The sequence below is a fragment of the Nicotiana sylvestris genome, chromosome 10 (assembly GCF_000393655.2).
Source record: "Nicotiana sylvestris chromosome 10, ASM39365v2, whole genome shotgun sequence".
In the NCBI taxonomy this organism is placed as follows: domain Eukaryota; kingdom Viridiplantae; phylum Streptophyta; class Magnoliopsida; order Solanales; family Solanaceae; genus Nicotiana; species Nicotiana sylvestris.
The window spans coordinates 105426896-105439524 of NC_091066.1; the positions used below are offsets into that span (position 1 = coordinate 105426896).

Here is a 12629-nt window from a genome sequence, read left to right on the forward strand (position 1 = left end):
CAAGCAAGTACACCTACACAACTAAATGGAGTTAGACCTATAGTAAGGTTCCAATTGTCTTTGCAACAATGATAGATAGTTGGATATACAAAAGCATGGTTTAGTGCACCTAGGTTAACTATACAAAAAGTACAAGGGATCCTAGATCTACTATGCAAAAATATGTGAGGATCCAACTCCATATACATAGGATGCTACATCTGGAATAGGTGAAGGAGCCTCCAACGGAGGATACCAAAAGGTGTGTGACTATAGTAGAGGATATCTTCAACTTTGCTTTGACATTGAGAGCAAAGAAAGCTAAGTTGAAGATAGGAATCAAAAGGGCCCAAGTGATTGGGCAAATGAGTTGTTGTTGTCTACTATTTTTGATAGAGGAGAGTGGGCAATAGTGAACATCTATTATGCAGATACTCTCTAGGCTCGCAGGTAGAAGTGATGGCTTCTGGTTGTTGGAGATAGTGGACTGTTTCTGCTGAGAGTATGTGAACAAGGAGTTTAGGAAGGCTAGGTCTGAGCCCCTAGTGGTGTCCTGTTGATGGCCTAAAGCATGTAACAGAAATGGTGGCTGATGTGGTGAACTTTGGGTACTAGGAACTTTATTGTGTGCTTCTGAGGTATCCAGTATTGAGTTAGATTGATGCTCTTATTGATGATTATATAGCTGCAAGTGTGTAGTCTCTGGTGACTCATGTGAGTTGTGTTTGACTATATTTGTGTCAAGATAACGTTGTCTTTTTGGCATGCCCAAGAGAATTGATGCATTTCCAAGAGATTGAACATCTGAGATGTTGATACCACACTTTGTAAATGCATCAACAATCTGGATATGGCCATGGTACCTGCAAAAAATAATAAACAAGTTAAGCAAGAAATTACTCCCAGGTTCTTGTGTGTTCTAGGAGCATTGATGGGAAGAGGATTTTGTGTGATGAAGGTATGTTGTGGATTAAGGAAGAATACTGCCAACAGGTTCCTTTTTAGGAGTGATATGGCCTCATAGAGCATGTGTATTGTCTATCAATATCAAAATTCTCCCTTATTGCACCATATCATAACCGTTGCGGCGTGAAACCCGATCGATCAAATTTTTCAATAAATGTAATCAATCCAATAACTCAATTCACAAGAATATCTATGATTAAAGAATATGAAAGTAAAGCAATAAAGGAACCATGTACTAATCAACGGAATTATACAAATAATACAATAGCAACAAGATAATTTAACTATGTGACATTTAAGGAGTACAAGTAAGACAATTAAGGCAAGTGGAAATTAATCACAGAGTGATGGAAGAGACGAACAATTTAGTACAAGAATAATTAATGACAAGTAATAAAGGCATAGAGAGCAACTAAACCATTTAACAGTTAAGGCATGGAATAAGATAATTCAAGAAATATGAGGAAAGACAAGGAAACAATCATTTTGACGGCTCATATACACTCTTCACCTTGCAAATACGCCGTTACACACGCAATTCACATAACATATAGCTCAAGGGTTACTAATTCCATCAAATCAAGGTTAGATCCACCACTTACCTCGCTCCTCTACCAAATCAAAGTTCAATCGGGACCTTTCCTCTAAAATTTGCCCCAAACCTATCAAATTTAACCCAAAACTGACTTAATATCATTAAATAATGCTAGAGAAATTAATTATAATAAATAATGCAAAGATCTTTACACTTTTTCAAAAACGTCAACTAAAGTCAACCCCGGGCTTGCTTGGTCAAAACTCGATATTCGTACCAAAACCCAATTACCCACCCCTGAGCCCGATTATGTGATTAGTTTCGAAATTTGACCTCAATTTGAGGTCTAAATCTCATTTTTACAAAAACTCTCAATTCTACCGAAATTCCTAATTTTCTACCATGAAAGAGCATAGATTAAATGTTAGAAATCAATGGGTTTTGATGGAAATGGAAGAAAACGAGTTAAAATATACTAACCTATGAAGTGGGGATGAAATTTCTCTTCAAAATTTCCTTTAGGCCGAGCTCTAATGTGAAGATGGTGAAAAATAAAGAAAATTCCGTCTTGGGATATTTTAAATCATTGGTGTCAGGTTTTTACCACATTCGTGAAGGACCTGACGCTATTGTGAAGCACATCGACCCAATTGGCCCATGCATTCACACGAGATTCTCTTCGCGTTCCCGATGGATCTTCCCCCTGGACATCGCGTTCACAACCCTTTGATCGTGTTCGCGTAGAACACCTAGTTGCTCCCCTCCCAGATCCCCTTACTAATCGCGTTCGCGAGTGAAGATCTGCGTTTGTGAAGGGTTACCGCCAAATGCTCTGCATTCGCGAGCCCTTCTCCACGTTCACGAATAAAAATCCTCCCAGTCCCCAGTTACCCTTTGCGATTGCGAGAATTGCTTCGCGATCACGAAAAGGATACACCAGTATTAGCAGCAGTGAAAACCGGTTCTCCTTCAAGTCCAAAATGGTCAATAGCCAATCCAAAATTCACCTGAGCCCCTCAGGCTCCAAACCAAACATGCACATAAGTGTAATAACAACATGTGAACTTGCTCGCCGATTAAAACATCAAAATAACACCTAGAAGTATGAATTGAAAATCAAAATGAATGAAATTTTCAAGAAACTTAAGTACTTCCAAATTTACAATCGGATGTTTGAATTATGTCAAATCAAATCCTTTTAGTACCAAATTTTGCAGTCAAGTCAAAAATAGTGAAATTAACCTATATCAAGTTTCGGAACAGAAATCTGAACTCGGTAGCAACAAAGTCAACCTACGATCAAAACTAACAATTCTTTGAACCTTTAAATTACTAATTTTCAACAAATACATTAAATCAAGTTAGGGACTCCATTATTCAATTTCAGGCATATCCCAAGTCCCAAATCATGATACAGACCCACCAGGATCGCCAAAACACTGATCCGAGTCCGTTTACACAAATATTGACCGTAGTCAACTCAAGTCATTTTAAAGACAAAAAATCATATTTTCTTCAATTTACACATAAAATTTTTCGGAAAAAGACTCGGACTGCACACGTAAGTTGAGTCTAAACAGAGCTATTCGAGGTCTAGGAACACAAAAATAGAGGCTAAATCTCAAGATGACATGTTGAGTCATCATAGACCGTGTGAGTTTAAGACGTGTTTGGGATTTGTTTGAACTCATTCCAGGTTGCTGGTGTGTTGGCGCCTTAGGTATTGCATATGCGAGCACCAACATCGTAGTTTCAAAGTTGACAGGGATGTCACTACAAAAAATTCCCACCATAGGATATCGTGATGACACCTAGTCTCTAGGACTAGGACAACCTAGTATTCAAGAGAATATGACAAAAATAAGGACTGAAAAAATGATATAAACTGATGTCTCATATAAATCTTAATACTGAATCAAAGCTACAATACTCCAAAAACCTGGTGAAACCAAGTCATAAGCTCTACAAAAATGTGCTAAAATCTCAAATTTATCACTGCCTGAATAGAGGATAAACAACAATAAGAGAATGGCAGAAGGTGACTCCGAGGCCTACGAACATCAAGTAGGTATACCTTGAAGACTTTGGAAATATCTGGATGATATGTGGCATCAGGCACGGGCAAATGCACCTGGATCTACATAAAAATATGCAGAAGCATAGTATAAGTACACCACAATGATACCCAATAAGTATCAAGCCTAACCTCAGTAGAGTAGTGACGAGGCCAGGTCAATACACCTATTAGGATAGGAAAACTGGACAACATATAGCATAGTCTAATAATGGAAAGCGGGGAAGTAAATAACAAATAAGCAGTTCAATAATCTAAGCTAACAACGGAAATTTAAGTGGTAAAGGTAATAAGTAGAGAACACATAATGAAACAAGCAGTAGTCAACATGGACAACTACAAATAAGACAATGAGGAAATAGCAAGAGTTGTTCAACCAACAAACCTCTTTTACCATGGAATGTACAACAAGTATCACAACCAAGGTACCACGTCTCATATTCACATTTTACAATTTCAATCACAATCTTTCTTTATATCACTGCGTGGGCCTTGTATTTATTTTTAAAAACATTTTCCTGAAATAGCTACATGCATTATAGTCCACTTATCTCACCGCGTGGCTACAAGTAATTCCCTTACTAGTAACACGCATATAAATACCACCTTATCTCACCGCATCTGTATCAACCTGATCCATTCCCAATCCACACTCAAGAATGAGTGGAAGAGGTCATAGAAGAATAGTACCCAACTATGAGTCGGGGACAATTTTCTTAGGGAGCTAAATGTGGGTGTTAGAGTGTACACTTGATGACTGATGTGTCGGAGAATTTAGGCACATTTAATACAAATTGCTTAGATTTTAGCTTGTTTTAAATGCAATTATCTTTTATACTTATGTAATTTTAGTGTTTTTGCAGTGTATGAGGTTTAAGGACTTAAGATCATGGAAATGAAATCAAAAAGCCAAAAAAATACAAGAAAAGAGCAAAATGCATCGCAAATGTGGAATTGCGGACTGCAAATCCAACATGCGGGCCGCATAATGCTCAAAGGAATCGCAAACCACAACAGTTTGTTGGCCAAAGTCCAGTGCAAGAAATGCGGTACAGTATGCGATCGCATAACAGGTTTGCGGGCCGAATAATGGACCACAAACTCGTTATGAAAGTTGCTGAAGGTGGAAAATGCGATGCGAAATGCGACCGCATAACTACAATGTGGACCGCAGAACGTGGATGCGATGAAGGCCTGGAAACTAGGGTTTGAAGATGCGATGGCCATGGCGAAAATGCAGAGCGCATGTCTATTATGCTGCAGATAAGCGGTCGCATAACTGACCGGAAAGGGTATTTTTGTCCGATTTTTGTCCCGAGTTTTGACCCACGATAAATAGATTTATTGGGGTTTTGTGGGGGCAGCTTGTCTTGTTTTTGAGCTACATTCCAAGTCTTTAATATTCCTCTCTTTTGGAAGCTTTTGAAGGAAGAATATTGTACTTTGTAAGCTTTATGACATTAAATATTCTCATCCTTTAGTATTTTAGTATTGTGTAGCTAACTTTAAATACTAAGGTTGTGGACCCTAAATAGGTATTATGTTAATGGGTGTTTAATATTAAATATATGTATAATCGTTGGTTGATATATATTTATTTCTCATTCTTTATTTATTGTTGGTGGTTGCAAACATTAACAAGTGCCATTAAATTCTTTCTTTACTTGGAAAAGTGAGTTAGGATTTGGTAGAAGTAAATATCAAAGACTCAAGGCTTTAAACCTTGTTTAATAGAATCGTTTAGGAATAAGTGGGTTTTATTTGGCATATATTGATTGTTCTTAATTACAACTCTTTTATATTTGAAAAAATCATAAAGAGGAAATACTACCCAACTATTGAAAAATATTGGGTAGTCATTTGAAAATCACTTGCATATCTAAAGAACCTTCCATTAGAAATATATCATATTAACACCGATAGCATTACACTTCATTGAAGGGGATACAACCTTGGTTTCCTTAATCAAATTATTTACATTCTCAACATTACAATTAGTTATTTCTTCAAACCAAAATCATATCATACTCTTGTTACAATTAATTGAATAGAATTGCGACTTAAGTCAAGTAACACACTACTCGAGTAACCTTTTCACGCCTATTCCCTGTGGGATTCGACCCCAACCTTGTTGGGTTATTATATTTGACACCGACCACATTATACTATTTAATTAAAGTGTAATTTGAGCGTATCAAATTTTGGCGCCGTTGCCGGGGAATTCGGTTTTGAAATTACTAATTAGTGTATGCGTTTCTTTACGTCTTATTCTATTCCATAACACTTTGCTTGTTTTGCTTGGTGTTGATAGGAAAACATGGCCGAATATGAAGAAGAAATGGAGGCAAAAATGGAAGAAAATCCTTTTGCGGACATAGATGAGTACATCGAGGATACAAATGCTATTGTACCTCCGGTTATTGGTGCTGCAACTTTCAAGGTGGAACATGGTTTAATCCTTATGCTCAAAGCGGAGGGATTTTTTAGGAATTCCACTGATGATGATCCGATACAACATCTTAGAACTTCTTGGGTATGTGTGCAATGCACAAGCAGAACAATGTCTCTGATGATGACCTAAGGTTGAGGGTGTTCAAGTACTCACTAGTTGGGGATGCAAGGAAGTGGCTTCAAAATATGACACCAAACTCCATTCATTCTTGGCCCGAACTTGTCCGAGCATTCCTAGCTAAATGGTTCCCACAAAGTAAGAAGTCTGAGCTCCGAGATAAACTCTTCTTTTTCAAGCAAGTACCGGGAGAGCATCTACATGAGGCGTGGGATCGATTCAAGATATATTTGGTAATGTCTCCCAACCATGGTTTTCTGGATTCAATCTTGTTGGAAAAATTCTACATGGATTTGGATCCTATGAACTAGTCATAGCCAAGAATGCAGCTGATGTATCTTTCATGGACAAATCATTCGCAAGGGTCACACAAATACTTGACAAAATGGCAAAGCATAATCAAGCATGGCACTCAGAGGACACCACGGGTGGAATTGCATATAGATCTACTTCCTTGAACACCATGATCGAGGAAAACCAAGAGAGAGATCAAGTGATTGTAGGGCTTGCCACAAATGTCAATGTGTTGACAAAGATGTTCACAAAAAGCCAAACGAAGAAAGTAAATGTGGTAAAGGATGTGCAACCCATACCAAATGAAGACTTTGAGGAGGCAAACTATGTCAACAACTCTCAAGGAGGTTATCAAAGGAAACAATACCAAGGTCAAGGACAACAAAATCAATGGAGGCCTCACCCACAAGGGCAAGGCAACCAACATTGGCGAAATGACCAAAACGGCTCAAATCAAGGAAAGTGGAACAACAACTTCCCAAATCGGAGTTCAAACCCTTATGTTTCTCCAAAGGGTCAATATTCAAATCAATGTTCCTCAAGTGAGTCTAAGTTGGAAGGCATGCTTACACGGGTATTGCAAAATCAAGAGAAGTGCGACACTTCTATGAGGAATATGACCGAGCTTGTTGGTTCTCATACCACATCCATTCAAAAATTGGAGATGCAAATGAGAGACCTCTCTAGGGAACAAAATCCGAAGCAAAAAGGGACAGTTCAGAGTGACACTATTGTGAACCCCAAGGGTAGTGGGAGTGGTCCAATTTCTCATGTCATGGCAGTTACTACTCGGAGTGAAAAGGTACTACAAGGAGAGAGTGAACAACTAGTTGAAGTTGAAGAGTCCGAACATGAAGTTGAGGTTGAAGAGCAAAGTCTTGTTGAAGTTGAAAAGGTTCTTGAAGAGTTGAAAGTGCAAGAAGAAAACCGGGAAGAGGTAAAGGAAAAGGTAAAAGAGACACCAAAGACTCTACCACCTATTCCTAGACCTCCTCCTCCATTCGCTCAAAGACTTGCTAGGAAGGTTGATAATAGCAAAATCGAAAAGTTCTATGACATTCTCAAGCAATTATTGGTGAATATTCCATTTGTGGAAGCATTTCAAGAGATGTCGGGTTTTGCTAAATATTTGAAAGACTTGATTACCAAGAAGAGAACCACCAAAATTAAAGTGGTGAATGTGACTCACCGGATTAGTTCCATCATTGCAACATCTACCGTTCAAAAGAAAGAATACCTGGGAGCTTTCACCATTCCTTGTACTATTGGGGCACATGATTTTGCAAGAGCCCTTTGTGATAATGGGGCTAGCATCAACTTTATGCCTCTTTCCATTTACAAGCAAGCAGGGTTAGGTATGCCAAGGCCCACAAGTATGAGATTGCAAATGGCCGATCGTTCCATAAAGAGACCGGTAGGAATTGTTGATGATGTGCTTGTTAAAGTGGAAAAGTTTCATTTACCCGCCGATTTCGTAATCCTTGATTGTGCGGTTGACAAAGAGATCCCTATCGTTTTGGGGAGACCATTCCTAGCCATAGCAAGAGAACTAATGTATTCGAAACGGAATGAGATCAAATTTCGTGTGAATGATGAAGAGGTCACATTCCAAGCAAGCAAGGGTATGAAACTACTACATGAATATGATAGCATCTCGGTGATTGATGTTGTTGATGAAGTGGAAGATGCGGTTGAAATAAAGATGGAAGAACAATGCCTTGGTGAGGCGTTGGCGGCTATTTTGGTGAACTTTGATGGTGAAGATATGGAAGGATATATGGAATCGGTAAATGCACTGGAGGGGCTTGGGTCCTACACTTATGCTCCGGCAAAGATCTCTCTCAACTTGGAGAATTGAGCCACTTCTCCCGCAAAGCCTTCTTTTATTTAGCCACCACAACTAGAGCTCAAACCACTTCCACCACACTTGAGGTATAAATTTCTTGGCTCAAATGATACTTTACAGGTAATAGTTTCTTCTTTGTTAAATGGTGTGCAGGTAGAACAATTGTTGGAAGTCTTGAAAGAGCATAGGCAAGCTATTGAATGGACAATTGCGGACATCCGAGGGATTCCCGCCAGAATTTGCGAACACAAGATCCAATTGGAGAGTGAGACAAAACCAAGTGTGGAACATCAACGACGGTTGAACCCGTCCATGAAAGAGGTGTCGCGCCCCTTTTTCTCCCGAAATGGGTTTTATGACATTTGGTATGAGACAACTCGTTCCTTTTGGGAACTGGGTTTGCATTTGATGAGTCGCCACCTAATGATTTAGGGTGCATTAGGACACCTATAGGGTTCAATTCTAAGTTATTTGAACAACTAGAGATAGGGTAAGGGCTTGAAATTATCCTAAGGGGAAGGTTTTAGGCACCCCTCAGGATTCACTACTGTGGTTCTCGGCTAGACAGTTGATTGTGAATTTGTGAAATTTAGCAAATAGACAAGTATTGGCTCAAATATTAGGGGATGTAAATTTAAACACATAAGAGAAAGAACAATTAAAGGAGGTTTTTGAAATGAAGTTTGCAAATAAAGGGAAAGGGGTCCTAGGTTGATATTTAATATGGATCACATCAATGTGATACCCGGTATGACACTTATCAAAAGAGGGGATACACGTGGTATTAGCGCACCGGTCATCATATCCATATCTACCCTTCCCGCCCCGTTATGGTATTAAAGTGCGGATTGGTCTCGATCGCTATTGCATGCTATTACCCGTCCTATTCCTATCAGTCCCGGAGGAGTTTAGGACTACTATTCCTAAAGGGGAGGGATATTAGGCTGATTTTGGTTTCAAAAGGTAAAAATCTAAGGCGACATACAAAACATATAATACTGCATGTTGGGGAAAGCATGTAAAAATATAAAGGCTCATGCATACCTCCTCAAACAAAACACATAAATAGCATGACTTGCACATACTTTTAAGGTATGAATAAAATAATAAAGACGAGGGGAGTTAATTATTGAAGAAGATTAGTTTATTACATAACTTAGATAAGAAGTCTGAATCAGGCATGCCTGCTGGTTGTAGCAATTAACAAAAGCGGATTCAATTTTTTATTGGTATCATCACCTAAGGCTTGCCGAAGCGTTTGGGTGAAATGATATCTATTACTGATTCAGAAAGTGGAAAAATAGTAACAGTTTTAAAACAAACGATTGAGATCCTATAGACATGCTTTCTAAACCTCGTTAGATAAAGAAGGAAGGTTGTTTAAAAGTGGTTCAGAATAGACTGAATTTTAAATTGTTTGCAGATCCTATCGGCAGGATGTCTAATATTGCTAATTTTATTTCTATAGACATGATTTCTAAAAGGGGTATTGATTCTTCACCTTATGAACACGATATCTGATTTTAACCATTTAGATCCTAGGAACATGATATCTAAATGTGACCATAATATGCAGAATTTAAGCAAGTCCTATAGGCATACTCTCTAGATGCAGAACATGCAGAAATTTAATGAAAGCAGGTCCTATAAACATGGTATCTAACGTGTAGAATTACAAATGCATAGAATTACAAATGCATAATATAAACAAACGGATCCTATATGCATGATTTCTAATATGCAGAACTCACAACATGTAGAATTTAAATAGCAGATCCTATAGGCATGATTTCTACCCTTAAGCATGCATAATTACCCAACCCTTTTCACTAGCCAACCCCAATGTTTATTACAAATTATTACAGACTGGATAATGAATTACATCAGAAAAGTACAAAAGAAAAGTTACAACTAGAGAAAGCCTGATTCTTGACTTCATCTCAGAGTTATGAAATAAACCACCTCAAATTCCATTGATTCAAAGCCTTTCTTAGACCTGGGTGTGTCAGAGTTCCCTAAGGGTTTCAAAAGATCCCGGGCGGTGCTTACACCCAGGTTTATGGAACCATATTGGGATGAGTGCAGTGTGGAAGTGACAGCCCTTATGTGTCCAAGTTCAGAGGGAGCTCATGGGTCCCAAGGCAAGGCTCACACAAGAGGGGCAGAACCTAAGTCTAAGAAGATAGTGAAAGTGCAGGAACAGAGTCTTAAAACTGAGGGGATAAAGAAGAGGGTAAAGGGTGATAGGGAGACAGTAATTAGTAACACGCGGAGTTAATAACTTCATACAAAAGGGGGTCAGGGGTTGGAAATCCATTGCAAGGAGCCCATGTACTTAGGCATGGATCAGCTTTGGGCATGCACAGCAGTAGAAGGTGCTGACATGCCTTTAAACCAATCAGAACACACAATATCTAGAGAAGACATGGAGGTTATGATCCCAGGGGGATCAGATTTGGGCCATGCACAACAATGTCCAATGTTGTCATGCCCCAAACCAACCACAGATACTAAAGACATTGGGGATGAGGATTTAAGATTCACAAGTCATAATAAGTAATGGACAGAAGCATTAACTCAGAACAGGAAGGGGCAGATTATAATATGTTTAATAATGGAACTTGGTAAAATACAAACAGGAGACAAACAAGGATGGAAGAGATAGTAAAGAAACATGTTGTTGTTGGTGCAAAAGCGCAATTAGAACATACCAGTAAGATGAAAATGCAGAGAAAAATAAGCAAGCTTCCCACGGCCTAGCCTTGGCTTTCAGCCGGCTAGGTAAGGCAGCAATACAAGTGGCAACGGAGAAAAGAGAGAGATTTTAGTGGAGTGTGTGTTTGAACTCAAGTGTTTTATGCCTTGTGTTCGTGTGTTTGAAAGAAGAGAAGGTGAGTATTTATAGTTTTGAAAGCATGTAAGAAATAAGGCAATAAATGCATATATGAAAGTAATCAGCAATTAGAATCAATCAACTAAGTGATTCCCATTTAATTGAGGAATCACTTTTTTAACGTGGCAAACAGGTTTAAAAGAAGGAAAGAAAATCAGTTTGTAGGCCGACTGGTTATTACTGTAGACATGTGATTTTTGACCCTCCCCAAGATTTTTTATATTTTAGCACGTAAATATTTAATTTAGGCCCAATATAGCTATTTCAACTCCTTTTTACTCTTTTACTTTATTTTACTACAAGGGAATGAAAATTACAAAAAAAAATATTTTTATTTTATATAACCTTCATTAAGTAAAAAAAAATATACAAAAATAGTACCTTAATTCTATCTTTATATAATCTTGAAAATACAAAAAATATGTAATACTTTCATGTTTTAATATAGTTTAGTTTAATTAATTAGAATTTATTTTTGCATCATGTAGTATAGTTATCTTATATTAAGGGAATTTATCTATGGTTTTAATTAATAATTTTTGGAGTCTTTTTAGCCCAAAATTGAAACACAAAAAAAGACATGGTCCAACCCAATTATCCTTAGCCCATTCTTCCTAGCCCATTAGCCCATTAGCCCATTTAAGTGCAAGACTTAATCCTAGCCTTCTATTTCCTCCTAATCCAATGGTCATCATCATTTCCCACTTCCATATAAAATACCCAATTATAGAAACCCTACCCTAAGTTTTCAATTCCTAAACCCAAGACTCTTAGAAAAGAAAAATGGCGCAGCTCATTCCATAGAAGAAAAATAATAATCAGACCTAAATTCTCTAACGATATGCGTTGACACGACTGCTTCGAGGTTTCTTTTCCTTCGCGTAAGGATTTCTAAAATGAATCCCTTGGCCAATTGAAATCATGAATGGAAACGCCACTCCTTGCTTCTTCTTCCTCAAGAGACTTTACTTTTTTTTATATATAAAACTTCCATAGCCATGTAAGACAAAGCTAAGACCAAAATATTAGAATTCTTCAGTATAATCTAGGATTTTTAAAAGCAAATTGGTTAAAGATGGCACTTGCCAAGGCTAAGGAAATTGTTTATGTTAATCCATGTCGTGGTCTTAACCAAGACGTATTGTCCATTCTGCGTTAGCGTCAAGGATTTGTTGAGTAAGTTGATCAGCACGCTGTGCCAAACGTCTTCATTGGCGAGAAGCATATTGGTGGTTGCGACGTGATTTCGGCTATAGCGGGCATAGGGAATTAAGATTGAGGTCATTTTTGTTTTCAAGTTTTCCAGCGTCGATTCGAGGTTCTGGTTTCAATGTGTAGCTGTTTGTTCATTTCGATATTTGAGTTCCAAAATTTGTAACAACTGATTTTCCATACATTAAATGAAAGCAATTTCAAGATCCTTGAGGTCAATGATGGCAAGGATTCCAACAGTGATCATCCTTTGGTAAGCTT

General features: G+C 38.0%; 1 protein-coding gene across 1 annotated transcript; it reads left to right on the top strand.

The window, feature by feature from the left end:
* Positions 1-6508: 6508 nt before the first annotated feature.
* On the top strand, positions 6509-8275 carry LOC138879783 (uncharacterized). The gene has a single exon (XM_070159415.1). It carries the CDS (start codon positions 6509-6511, stop codon positions 8273-8275), a length of 1767 nt encoding a protein of 588 aa, XP_070015516.1.
* Positions 8276-12629: the final 4354 nt, after the last annotated feature.